The sequence below is a fragment of the Aspergillus japonicus genome (genome assembly GCF_003184785.1).
Source record: "Aspergillus japonicus CBS 114.51 unplaced genomic scaffold BO86scaffold_4, whole genome shotgun sequence".
Taxonomy (NCBI): Eukaryota; Fungi; Ascomycota; class Eurotiomycetes; order Eurotiales; family Aspergillaceae; genus Aspergillus; species Aspergillus japonicus.
In genome coordinates this window covers 992545-1005581 of record NW_020291641.1, presented here as the reverse complement: position 1 = coordinate 1005581, position 13037 = coordinate 992545, and the positions used below count along the sequence as shown (strand labels likewise).

Genomic DNA, 13037 nt, shown 5'->3' with positions numbered 1-13037 from the left:
TCACGTGCACCATATGGAAAATCCCGCTGACTCATCTCTGAGCGGGGCATCCTCACCACCACCACATCTTCTCCAAATATCACCACCAGCTCAACTCACTCCCCTCTCTCTTCGAGAAACCACCAAGAATCACTCCAACAAAACCCCGATCACCGGCCCTCAGGCCCTCAACCCCAGCAACACCACCAAAATGGCCAGCCCGTTAACAGCCACCCCGTCCCGCACCGCCACCCTCCTCAGCAACCTCACCACCGTCTCCCTCCGCATCACCACCGCCGCCAGCACCTCATCCACCTCCTCCCAACCCAAAGAACCGCGTCTCGTAGCCGTCTCCAAACTCAAACCCGCCTCCGACATACTGGCCCTGCACACAGCCCCACCCACCGGCGCCGGTCACCAGCACTTCGGCGAGAACTACCAACAAGAGCTCCTGGAGAAGTCGCGGCTCCTTCCGGGGAGCATCAAGTGGCACTTCATCGGCGGCCTGCAGTCGAACAAGTGCGTGACGCTGGCGCGGGAGGTGCGCGGCCTGTGGGCCGTCGAGAGCGTGGACAGCAAGAAGAAAGCCGGGCTCCTGAACCGGGGGTGGGGGGAGCGGGCGCCCGCGCTGCAGGCGGAGGACCATGAGGCGCGGTTGCGCGTATTCGTGCAGGTCAATACCTCTGGCGAGGTGGAGAAGTCCGGCGTCGAGCCCGGCAGGGAGGCGGTCGAGCTTTGTCGGTACATTCGGGAGGAGTGTCCTCTCCTGAAGTTGGCGGGGGTGATGACTATTGGGGCCATTGCGAGGAGTAAGGCTGTTAAGGTTGGGGAGGAGAATGTGGATTTTGTGGCGTTGAGGGGGGTCAGGGATCAGGTTGTGCTGGAGTTGGGGTTGCAACAGGAAGGGTTGGAGTTGAGTATGGGGATGAGTGAGGATTTTGAGGGGGCGATAAGGTTGGGGAGTGATCAGGTGCGCGTGGGGACGGGAATCTTTGGCGAGAGGCCGCCCAGGGAGGAGGCGAGGGTTGTTTAGGGGTTGCTGTCGTGGGGGTGTATGATAGAGGGGTTTGGGGGCATGGATATATAGATGTGTGCTGGGTCGGCTGTAATATGTACTGTATGTTTACATCACAAGATGTGGTATCAAAAGTTTAGACTATCGTCTATCGCTGACTGGCGCTTCTATCGTATGCTGCGCTAATCGTCCATGAGATCCACCCCCACGCCCCGCAGTGCGTCTACTACCCAGCTGGGGTAATTCGACTTCTCACCGTAAAGGTTGGCGAAGAACTCGCGCAGGAACGCCGGGAACCGATCCTCGAGGATAGCCTGTCGAGCGGATCCCATTAAGGACAGCAGGTAGTGTACGTTGTGCATGGTGAGACTGGTACTGTTAGCATTCTTTTTGAACTGTCTGAAATAAGCAACCTACAGATGCGCTCCCACGGTCTCTTTGGCTGTGAGGTGGTGGATATATGCACGCGTGATCCCGAGTCCGCCCTGATCCCGGGGCCGGCAGATGCTGCAGGTGCAGCCTTCTTGCACTGGCCGGAAATCCTCCGCGTATGACCGATGACGCAGATTCAGTGTGCCGCTGGGGACAACCGCGTTGCCGAAGCGCTGCTCCAGGTTAATGACTGCTAATCCAACGCAGACAGGGAACCTACCGCAGTTCGCGTGGGCCAGACACAATCAAACATGTCTGCGCCGAGAGCGACACCAACTATCAAGTCCTCCGGATAGCCCTGTCGATCGTCAGTCTTCAGTAGTCAACAAGTAGAAGCATTGCTGCCTACCACTCCCATAACGTAGCGCGGCTTCTTCTCCGGAAGCAAGCCCGTGCAAGTGTCCACCCTTTAATCATCAGCTTTCGCCTCTCTTCTGGCAGTCAAACACATACACTTTGCAGAAGTCCTCCTTGGCCTCTCCGCCGGAAAGACCCCCGATGGCAATTCCCGGCGTATCTCGAGCGACCATCGCTTCGCAGCATTGTTTGCGAAGCTCCAGATCCAACCCACCCTGGATGATACAGAACAGATTTTGCCTCTCCGGGTATTTGTGCGCGTCGATGCACCGGTCGAGCCATCGGACCGAGCGCTCCATCGCTTCGTGGATACGGGCGTGGTCCGGGGATGTGGTGGCGATGACATCGTCCAGTTGCATGATGATGTCGGAGCCGATGGAGTTTTGGAGGGAGATTGAGTGTTCGGGAGTGAGGAGCCTGGCCCTGTCAGATATGTATCGGGTTTGTAAGTGCGGGGGAGACACACATCGGGGTGCCGTCGTGGGGACTCAGGAAGCGGACGCCTTCTTCGGTGACTTGTGCGAGTTTGAGGAGGGACACCATCTGGAAACTAGAAGCCTCTTGTCAGCACCAGTCCATCGGACTTGTCGTATGTGCTCACCCTCCGCTGTCCGTGAGGATATTTCGATCCCACCCCTGCAACTTGTGCGCGCCCCCAATCGCATCCAGCACCGCCTGGCCCGGCTTGAGGCCAAGGTGGTAGGTGTTGTTTAGACAGAGCTGGCAGCCGGTCTGGCGTAGTTGATCGTACGTCAAGCCCTTCAGGGAGGCTTGGGTCGCGACGGGCATGAAGATGGGGAGAGGGACGTCGCCATGGGGGAGGTGGAGCGTGCTCGCGCGTGCTTTCGTTGTCTGTGAGAAATACGAGATTAGCCAGAGCCCAAGAAATGCGCGTGACTCATTCAAGGACAGGACTGAGTACTGACGGAGCACTTAGCGTGTAGATCAAAGGTCAATGCAGAGGGCATTGGTTTGCGCGGGGGCGCCGATGTCGAGGTTGACATGGCTACGATTCGAGTCCCGCTCGGGGTTTGGGCAAGGGAATCGCGGAACGGGATTGGCGCTGGAGCCCGGAAGACAGATAAAACGCTGCTTTTGCTGTGACGAAATCTGGCGTATGTCATCAAGAACTGTAGTGCCACGAGAGAGAATGTCGCGATGCTCAAGCTATTCGTCGGGGAAGATTGTCGATTGTCGCAATCGGCGGAATACATTTTGCCTGATTTGTGCGGTTTGCTCTGTTTGCTTCTGCGCCGATCTGACCCGCCGTTTTCCTTCCCCGCATTGTCGCCGTGCGGAGAATCGCTCATTCTCTTTCCACCTTTAGTACTTACGTGCTTCAGTCACAACCGGCTCCGTTCGACGCACCAGAGGATTAGTTTCGTTCCACATCAGCAGCTGAGCTTGAAAGTTGAAATTGACAACAAATGACTCTTGGTCTAGGCTAACTAGGCAGGCTAGATGCGTTCTCAAGGGCATCCAAGAGATCATAAAAGCCCTAGCCTACAAACATGGGTATTTTAGCATCTCAACCAGCTTGTATCCTTCTTGTTCTGATGCCAACGCGGGTGGGATCAACTTCCTCAGGAAGGATTCCGCTTCTGTGGCGTTCATCAATGGGAATTCGCATGATGGCGCATTCTTGACATTTCCAAGTGTGGTGACCCTTCCTGTGAGCAGAATGCGTCCTTGTCCACGAGACGGATCATGTTTTCTTGCACATGGGCCAAAGTCTCATCATTGTCCACGTTGTCAATGATCAGCATCCAGTCCTCTCTACTGGCCATGGCTTGCTTGATGCGGTGGAAATCGTAGGAGTCGGCACCCGGCTGCAAGGCTGGTCCGATGGCAAGAAAGTCCTCGTCCATTTTCGTCCGCATGCGACAATCAATCCAAAAGATATGACATTTGTCTTTGAAAGCCAAGGCCACTTTGCGGGCCATTGTGGTCTTCCCAATGCCACCCAGACCTTGCAACGCACATATCCTTGGGGCACCGATGATATTGAGTTCGCCCTCGATCTGGGATTGAAGCTTCTCTCGCGCAACGAAGCCGCTCGTGTTGAATGGGAATACCTCTGGAAACTGCCCGTTTTTGGCCGTCGATTGGTCTGAACAGAGAATGTGATACGTATCAGGATCGAGAATCCGCATTGAATAGGTAACGTGAGAACAAAGGAGGAAATGACATCATAGCATTGTGCACACGAATCTGAATCAGATGGGTTGGAAGAAATAGCAGTCATTCGCATTCGCTGCGTACTTTGACGGTCCTCCCTCTTCAGCCTGCCCAAGAACGAAGGAAGGCTTCCATATTCCGGCCCATATCTCAGATCGTTGAGGAAATTCCTCTCGTTCTTTTCCGCATCTCGAAGTAGAATAAAATGGCCCTTGGGACCTTGACGCAGTATTTCACTGGCCCCGTCTAACAACCTGCCAAGGTTGGGGTCATTTAACCCACTTCCGGTGCCCAAGAAGAGGACAACCCCATCGCTTGTGGAACAGGCCCCCTGAAAGCTCCTGGGCCGATTGTCCTGGGTAACATGGACGTAGTCCACTTCATCCAGCACGGCTCCGTTCGGTTTACTCCATGACCCGTGGGTATGAAGGATGCGCCTCTTCGCATCCGACCGCTGGAAGAACTTCTGCATTTCGCCCGTCTGAGCAGCAACAATTGGTTGCGCATTACAATGTCGGCTCAGCAGGTCATCGTAGTTGGTCGTCATTATCCTCGCTCCCGCGTTGGACAGTTCGCGGATGGCATCGAGAAGCTGATTTGGGCCCTCACCGACCCACATGTCGTAGAGCGTCGCGAATCGCGTATCCAGCCACTCAAGCAGATCCTCGCGCTCGGTGAGCTTAGCTTTGAGGAATGACGCCGCCCGCAACAGAGTTCCAACGGAGGCACCGCCCCCGTCAGCGGCGCCGCCTTGAATCTTTTCCAGAATCTCGGTATACGTGTCCAGCTCCCTTTCCTCATAGCGGTCGAACGAATGTGGTGCCCCGATATGTGGATCATATCCCTGTGTATCAACATGGCAAACCCCTTGGTAGGGCCGCGGGGAAAGCTTTCAATTTATGTGACCCTGCTGCATAGCTGCTAGGCATAAAATCGCTGTCACCTCGTCGACGGCGCTCCGTAGCCATGTCTTTGTTCTTTCTTCGCAATGCGTTGATCCCTGGATAGACCGGGAACTCAATCTTGCGCAGCGAATCAAGCTTTCAATACGATTGCAATGGCGCCTAAATTAGATAAAACTCCGAAGTAGACTCTGTCTCCGGAGTCGTATTAGCTGTCTGTGGCTGACGGCGAGAATGGGTATCTGGAACTCGACAATCCAGATTGATGGCAATGCCGATGCATTCACCATGGTCAACGAATGTCGACCTCGCTCAGAGCCTGAGACAGGATCTGCCTCGCCGCAGCATCGAGCCCGGGATCGATTCAAACGAGAGACGTTAGACTGCAACCAAGATTCGAGTTGCATCTTACTTCCCGGAACACGAATAAACGTACCACGGAAGTGATGTAGAGTAGAGTAGATTTAGGGTTCGGAGATGGACCAAAGTCCTCCCGCTCCTTCCCCGCATCCAGCGCCAGACTCACTATAGTCATCGGGCTCATTTTCGGCACATATCAAACATCTAATTCAACTCTTATAAGTTCAACAGTGAAGCTGGATGTAACAGGAACTTTGCTATAGCTTTCCTATGAAGAATAGGCAGGTGTGGTGTGGATATACTGGTGACATGATTCTGCCCGTGTCAGCGGAAATGCAGAGATTTACGCTCCCATCGATTGATCTTTCGTCAGACAGCGATCGTTTGCCGACTGACATGGGTTGAAGCTGAAGAAATGAGGGTATCGTGGCCGATATGATGTGATGACTTGATACTTGTGACTTCCAAGCACGTACTCTAGCACATACGACCACAGGGTGTGGAAAGCAGGGCTTCCCGTCCGCTCAGCCGTACTTAAGCCACACGCCGGGAGGTTAGTAGTTGGGTGGGTGACCACCAGCGAATCCCTTCTGTTGTATGTTTTTTGGTCCCCTTCTCTTGCTTCATCTCTCAAGAGCTGTTCAACCTGCCTCACGTACCTCTTGAATGATGGTTACTTATGTCAGACTATTCTCTTCTTGAGTGAGGCGCTGTCATCAGGGACTATAGTCATTTTCCTTGGGTTGGAGGAACCCGCAGTCCCCAGCAGAATCCTCCATGTGGAGGATGTTAGTGGATCCGTCCACAAATCCGAACAGGAGTGCTATGTGACGACACTTCACATCTCTGGACCTTGGTTGGAATTTTGAGAGAGAGCGGAGGGCATGGATAGGCCTTGATTTGCCATGTCCAATCTCAAACAGTATTATGAAAGATAGTCAAACAGTGTGAGTGAATAATGACTGATTGCCACGGCTCTAAAGAGAAAGAAACGCCATTTACATTGACTGAACTGGACTGGCCAGGGTCTTATTGATTATTCTCTATCTTGACCCCTGCCCAAGTGAGCACAAAGAATAGAATCCCTCTAGTGCCCTCTCAAACCTATCATGTAGAGTCTACTAGGTATCTTCCTGGTGGCGAGCATCACCTGGCACTAAGAATCCCAATGCACCAATTACAGGATCTCCTAATCGGGGCTTCTAGCACAGGCCACCATCACTTTTTCTTTTTGATTCACCTTTTCAATCATGCCTCCGAGATGATTAAATCTCTGAGACGACCGTGGGTATAGTCGGTGAGCTATATCGTGTAAAGCTTCAAGCACAGTATTGCTATAACTCTATTACAGGCTGAAAGCCAGTAACTTCTGAAACATAGCCGGGGTGTCAGGACGAGCATCTTCGTGAGCTTTAGGGAGATCTGGAGGATCGTTTCCATGGTAGTCTTCGCTCGTTCGATATTGCACCTCTGTCGCAAGAATTAAGATTCACGGAGGGCATGACTGATCAGATTGTGGAATAGAGCAGGTTCACCCGCTCCGAACACAAATAGGGGCGATGATATTGCATCCTGCATGGTCCTATGCCACTCCCTGTCGATCACCCGCTAATTCGCTCTTATGATTCCTAATCTTTCGTTTTGTTTAGAACATGTGGGGACGGAGGACGGAGGACGGAGCAAAAGCTCTTGCGTCATCTATGTCCCCGCTGCAATCAGAGGGGGAGACTGAGTAAAGGAGAGATTCGGCTTCTCTTGGGCGCAGACTGGATCCCTGATGACCCGTACGGCTTTCAAGTAAGTAGATGTGGCTCGGAAGTATAATATTCAGATGATGAAGCTCCTCAGAATGGGCAACGAGGTCGATGTAAGATCTCGGATCAGCCTGTCAAATGTGGATGTGGAACAAGACCTGATAAGCGTGCCAGAGGGCGAACTTCGAACATTGGACAGACAGATCGAGAGAAATGAAATCTTGGAACGCGCACGGAGGCGGAAGCTTGGAAGGAGACCTAAGCCTCAAGTGGTTTAGTCTCCGCAAACTTAAGCTTGCACGTTCCATGGATCGACAGGGGCAGTCTGGATTTGAAGCAAGGTATGTGATGGCTGGACCGTTTATGGCCATGTCATCATTCACTGCAGTTCTTCCTTGTCGTCAGCTCAGACCCACGTTCAACGTTCTTCATCATATGTGCCTTGCCGGTCAGTGCTACGGGCCTACAGCCAATATAGTAAGGTGCGTGGGGACACGTTCTATTCACCTTATTACTCTTAATTTAACCTTGGAGGTTAACTGTTTCACTAACCCCCAAAGTATATAGCCAGACCGGACCTCCGTCACGGTCCGAACACCCCCTGCAGCTAGCATATCCTCAATCATGTCTATTCACCTCCTGTATCCTGAGGGTGACAACACTAAAATACTCGGGTGCTTAAAGATTTACCCATGCGATGAAACTGTGAAACTGTGAAGAAGAAAGGGAGGAAATTCACGGGATCGACATCCCCGGCCCCACTCCCGCTAAGGTTGAATTACCCCATATCGGATTCGTCATCAGCTATGAGGAAGCCGGATGAGGGAGCAGGATGAGGATATATAACCCGACACCATCCGGATGCCTACCATACCTCATACCATCTCAATCCGTACCTGTCGCTCCTTTTCTTCCTACCACCTGTCGCTCGTTTTCAGCGCTCCTCCGCTAACCTTGCTTCACTCCTCAAGCTGTCGCGAACATGAGACTCGCCAATGCCTCAGTCCTGGCGATGCTGCCCGCCTCGGGCCTCGCGGCTTGCGGTACTGCCTACCCAAGCAGCCAGATTGATGGCACGCTACTCCACTCCGTCGTGATTGACATGGGCACCGACGCCGCCAACATCACCGCCACCCAGTACGACCAGTACTTCAAGCAGGCAAGCGCTCTCAAGGGCGTCCAGGCCGTCATCGAAGACAGCCAGTTCTACATCAACCTGTGGGCTATCCCAGGCACCGAGTCCGCCTTCAACAGGGCTAGCCAGTGCCTGAGCGACGGCTATCTGGTCAACCAAGTGCCCTGGCTGTACTACGACACGACCACTGCGACGTGGTATGGCGGTTATGAGGCGGAGACCGAGGCCAGCAGTTACGAGGCTGCTGCCCTGTCCGTCGTCACCGGCCTCGTCGCCGGTCTCGAGGTGCGCTTCTGGGATACCAACGGCGATGGCTATACCGACCTCATCGACGCCGACTACCTGGAGGGCGTGGCCGTCGACACCATCACTCAGAACGCCAACGGCACCTACTCGATCTACCGCGGGAACATTGACGTCGCCGACAAGACGCGCTGGGAGGGCACCATCTTCGATGCCGACCTTTTCAGCGGTGCCGGCCCGGCCATCCCCGCCAGCAACTTCGATACCAGCATCCAGTCCGGCGACGTCGCGCTGTTCTGGTACGGCAACCAGGGCTGGGCCATGAAGCGGGCCCAGGACGTGGTCGGTCTCTTCATTGACGGCGCGGATCACACCTCCTACGACATCGGGGGCGTGGTCTACGAGGACGCCATGCGCTTCTCGCGGGACAACCTGGCCATCTCGAACCGGCCCGGCGAGTTCACCGACGCCCAGAAGTTCTTCAAGCTCACCAACGACTCGGCCGCCGGGCTCAACGTCAGTCTCTGGCTGGTCCCCGTCACCAACACCACCAACCGCGGCGGGCCCGTGGGCATGACGAGCGATGGCAACTCGCGCGACTTCCTCACCAAGGCCGTGTCCCAGGCCCAGGCTCAGTTGGACAACGTGACCGTCAGCACCGACGGCGCCGACGTCCCCTCCACCCAGGAGTGGGTCAACCAGGCCAACTACACCCAGCTCCACGACGCCATCGCCCGGGCCAACCTGGCGCTGTCCCTCGCCAACAGCTCGTCCTTCCTGTTGGACTACCAGACCTACGTGCTGTACCTCACCCTCAATGGCGCTAGTGATGACATTGGCGCCGAGTTCGCCGGCTTCACCTTTACTGGCTTCGAGAACGCCGAGCAGCTCGGCTCGGCCTAAACCCGTACTTGCTGTACCTTACAACCTCCGTGTGATTCTATCGACAAATCAACAATAGTCTGTATATAGTTGCACAAGTCGGATACCATAGACATATTTTGTACACTCCTTCAATTAGACCCAGTATAGTAATGTAACAAACGAGGATATTTGACTAGAATGTGTGGCAGAGACAAGACTAACATGCAGAATCGGCGCGCCACTACATTAGGTCAGTTGGATTAAGCCCCAGTCATACAATCCAGATAAATCATCTCACTAACCGAGTCTTGCTGTTCACAAACGTTGTACGGTAAGGCATCTGGCTGCAACGTTGCTTCAAGCTGAAAAAGATTGCCGGTATCTATTGTTTGTGCAACGAGATTGGCGGGGTGCAGACCCGGCGTCTTACTTCGGCAGGCTGGAACAATGGGCTGAACTCGATTGAAAGAATCAGGCGTTAATCGAACAAGAAGGACTGACACTTCGAAAAAGACGATCTCCCTCATATAGTCTCTGGGCCGCCGGCGGGATTTAAACTACCAACACTGTCTTCCACCACCTGACCAAGTTCCCCCTGGTCAGAGATCATCAACCACCTCATTCCACCAAAACAAGACATAAGAAAAAGAAGGTAACACAACACAAAGCAAAAACATACAACAGAAGGGATTCGCTGGTGGTCACCCACCCAACTACTAACCTCCCGGCGTGTGGCTTGAGTACGGCTGAGCGGACGGGAAGCCCTATTTTCCACACCCTGTGGTCGTATGTACTAGCAATAGCACGGAAGAAAATCATAATCATGGCCATTGAGCGTCCTGCACCAACTTCCCACACTTACTGTAGGGACGTACGTCGACCCCTCACCCCTCACTCAAACCCCCGCGCATCACTCACCCGCCGCTCCTCCGCCCACGCCGCCAGCGCCGCGTAGTCGCGACACACGCGCTCCGCTCCCCACCCGGTGACGCCGCCGAGCGCGGCATCCACCGGCTCCAGCGTCGCGTCGGCCGCGCACATCAGGCTCTGCCGCAGGTAGTCGAAACAGTGCCGCATGTGCCGTGGGATGTGCTCCTCCTCCTCCTTGTGAACGGCGTGCTGGGCGCTGTGGTTCACACTCATCACCCCATAGTAGCTCTGGTGGATCGACCACTGCGGGTTGAGGGTACGGCGGAGACATTAGCGCTTCAGTGGGTTTGGCAAACAAAACGAACAACGATGAAGGCAGAGAGGTCTCATACTAGGCAATGTAACTGGTGGACCACCGATACCGTGTAATAGATCTGGTCGGTATCGGGCGTAGGGTATCGGACGGTCCCTTGGCCGACTGGTTTCCTTCATTCGTGGTTAGGATGCTTTTGGCACACAGGGGTTTAAACCCAGGGAGAGGGGCCATCTCTCACGCGGAACGATCGAATCCCAAGCCGCTTGGGTGTTGGCATCCTCGCGGGGATCAGCTCCAAAGGTGCGGTTGTAGGTGAAGACTTCTTTGTGGGTTCGCAGTGGGATGGAGGCTGTATGGTTCGAGATCGGAGGGAGGGACTCAGTCTTTGGTAAGTGCTGGAGTGGAGGGCAACCCACGATTCGAATATCCAGGGGAAGGCTGGCATGGTCTATGATGATCAAGATGGCTCCCAATAAGGCCGCCGATGCCGGCCGCGATAACGATGGTGATCAGCCATACTACCAGATAGCAGCGCTGCGGTACCAGACGAGTGCGCAACCGACTGGGGTCAAAGTTCGGGTTTAAGGGCTCATAGCGGGGCCGGAGATTGAACATGGCTGCCAGGTGTTTTGGGAGGATAAGTGTGAAGAGTTGCGGGCAGGCAAGGGACGAGAACAAAGTGGATGGGGTCTTCAAGGTTATTATGTTATTATGTATCAGCCCTGCCCTTGGAAGGGGGAGAAGCCACACACTCGTCCAGTTATACTTAGCCCTACCTTGCTTAGACTTAGGCGGGAAAGCACCATTCCGTAGTTTGCAGAGGTACAGTGCAGGACATCGTGCTAGGGGGACTTTTCTAGGTGACTGCTATCACAGAGACACATTTACATATACAACTAACACTAAGACTCTGTGAGCCTTCTTCCATCCTCTAGGTCGGCAGGGAAAGCCCTTCAGCGCCGTGGTGGCTCCACCCCCACATCGGTCGATGGGCCCACCAGCGCACCGCCTGCTTCAAGCATAAGGATGAGGTCCCTGGCCGGATGGTCGATCGGTTCAAGTTCTGCCCTGATGGGTGGGTGTTGTGACCTGTTGAGTAGGGAGTGGTAGTGGTACTGCCTGTGGTATAGACTTCAATTGGATTCATTCACACTTGGTAGCAACCGTCTAAGAGATACATCAATCTAGGATCATATGAAGGTCATGTTGCAGCCAGTTAGACCTCAGGATTAAGTACAGTACTATAGCTTCATGGCCTCCACAATCCCATCGCCGCCCTCATTGACCGAATCCCACACCCCGACCACCGTCAGACCGGCCGCCTCCAGCAGGGTCTGCCACTGCGGGCGGGTGCGCTCGATCCCCGAGTTAAAGGCCATCATCGTCATATCGAACTGCGCCTGGAACTGGGCGGCCCTCTGGTCCGAGACGATGATCTCATGCACGAGCAGCTTCGAGAACCCCAGAGTCATGGCGGCGGCCACCTGCTGCAGGATCCAGAGGCAGTAGGGGTCTGACCAATCATGGAGGGTATGGTGGTGGTAGAAGTAGACGCGGGCGCCGACGACCGGCTGCTCTGTGAAGAAGTCATAGGGCACCGTCTCGATGGCCGGCTCCCCCTCCCCCTCCACCTCCTTCAGCCCGTCAATGACCGCGGGCAGGTCCTCCAGCACCAGCCGGCCGCCCGCGTCGGGGAACCTGGCCCGGAAGGCCAGCAGGTCATGCCCCTTGCCCGCGCCGACGTCCACCAGCAACGCCGCCGCCGCCGCCGTGTCGGCGGCAAAGCCATCCAGGATCCGCTCCTGCACGGGATACCAGTCCACCCAGTACTTCCGCGCGCCCATGGTGTTTCTCATGAAGGTGTTGAAGTCGCGGAGCAGGGCCGGGTCGGCGGCGATGCGGTCGAAGGTGCTTTGCGTGCTCCCGAAGGCGTACTGCATCAGCCCGTCCGTCGGGTCGAAGGGGCAGCGGTACCCGCGCTCGTGGAAGTAGGCCGGCGCGCTCTGCATGGCCGGCACGATCAGCCGCGACACCATGCGGTGGCCGGCTGCGATCTCCTCCGTGGCCATCGCGTGCGTGATGCGGGTGGCCGTCCAGGTCTGCGGCGCGACCTCGTGGACGAAGTGGACGGCGGCGAGGAGGCGCAGAATGCGCACTGCGAGGTTGAGGGGAGGGTAAGGCTTTGTTGCGATGATGACGGGGAGTTTGGTGTGCCCTACCGATTAACAGTTCTTCCGCACCGGACAAAGCGGCCAGGCTTGCGGCGGTGATGGGCGCGTGCGCCTGCACGATGTGCGCGAAGAGATTCAGGTCCACGGCGATACGAGCGCTGGTGGCGACCATGGGCTGTGGATTTGGTGTTTAGTGGAGTCGATGATCCAACCGAGCTGGAGAGGAAGACGTACCGCAAAGGCCATGTCCACCGCGATGTTCTCGGGCTGTTCCAGTTGCACGGTGAGGCCTTTGCTGAGCTGCAGGCATTGTTTGCGGGCGTCGACATCGTGGGGGTTGCTGAGCCTCGATGCCAGGGCTTGCAGTTGGGTGATGAGACTTAGGGATTCCTCGTTCGCGGTGTGGCCATTTGTGGAAGACATGGTTGTTTTCAAGTTGGTCACAGTCGAGATAGCAAGTG

The 13037-nt window shown here is 55.3% G+C and overlaps 6 protein-coding genes across 6 annotated transcripts; 2 read left to right on the top strand and 4 right to left on the bottom strand.

Moving 5' to 3' along the window:
* The first annotated feature begins 71 nt into the window (after positions 1 to 71).
* BO86DRAFT_385746 (YggS family pyridoxal phosphate enzyme) lies at positions 72 to 1084 on the top strand. The gene has a single exon (XM_025671177.1). The coding sequence runs from the start codon at positions 191 to 193 to the stop codon at positions 1010 to 1012; it is 822 nt and encodes a 273-aa protein (XP_025532167.1). The 5' UTR covers positions 72 to 190; the 3' UTR covers positions 1013 to 1084.
* A 92-nt stretch (positions 1085 to 1176) lies between these two features.
* Positions 1177 to 2787, bottom strand: BO86DRAFT_415731 (tRNA-ribosyltransferase family protein; the record flags this gene model as incomplete). The annotated part of the gene is made up of 8 exons (XM_025674928.1): positions 1177 to 1363; positions 1412 to 1599; positions 1647 to 1724; positions 1776 to 1833; positions 1880 to 2200; positions 2250 to 2333; positions 2385 to 2635; positions 2710 to 2787. 8 exons carry the CDS (start codon positions 2785 to 2787, stop codon positions 1177 to 1179), a joined length of 1245 nt encoding a protein of 414 aa, XP_025532166.1.
* Positions 2788 to 3396: 609 nt separating this feature from the next.
* Positions 3397 to 5407, bottom strand: BO86DRAFT_395709 (uncharacterized protein; the record flags this gene model as incomplete). Its single annotated transcript, XM_025673347.1, has 3 exons — positions 3397 to 3893; positions 4046 to 4805; positions 5300 to 5407. 3 exons carry the CDS (start codon positions 5405 to 5407, stop codon positions 3397 to 3399), a joined length of 1365 nt encoding a protein of 454 aa, XP_025532165.1.
* A 2552-nt stretch (positions 5408 to 7959) lies between these two features.
* Positions 7960 to 9258, top strand: BO86DRAFT_435002 (uncharacterized protein; the record flags this gene model as incomplete). The annotated part of the gene is made up of 1 exon (XM_025675935.1): positions 7960 to 9258. One exon carries the CDS (start codon positions 7960 to 7962, stop codon positions 9256 to 9258), a length of 1299 nt encoding a protein of 432 aa, XP_025532164.1.
* Positions 9259 to 10110: 852 nt separating this feature from the next.
* BO86DRAFT_395707 (oxidase ustYa family protein) lies at positions 10111 to 11020 on the bottom strand (the record flags this gene model as incomplete). The annotated part of the gene is made up of 4 exons (XM_025673346.1): positions 10111 to 10392; positions 10482 to 10567; positions 10644 to 10754; positions 10822 to 11020. The coding sequence occupies 4 exons, from the start codon at positions 11018 to 11020 to the stop codon at positions 10111 to 10113; spliced, it is 678 nt and encodes a 225-aa protein (XP_025532163.1).
* A 593-nt stretch (positions 11021 to 11613) lies between these two features.
* Positions 11614 to 12999, bottom strand: BO86DRAFT_435000 (S-adenosyl-L-methionine-dependent methyltransferase; the record flags this gene model as incomplete). The annotated part of the gene is made up of 3 exons (XM_025675934.1): positions 11614 to 12560; positions 12625 to 12751; positions 12811 to 12999. The coding sequence occupies 3 exons, from the start codon at positions 12997 to 12999 to the stop codon at positions 11647 to 11649; spliced, it is 1230 nt and encodes a 409-aa protein (XP_025532162.1). The 3' UTR covers positions 11614 to 11646.
* Positions 13000 to 13037: the final 38 nt, after the last annotated feature.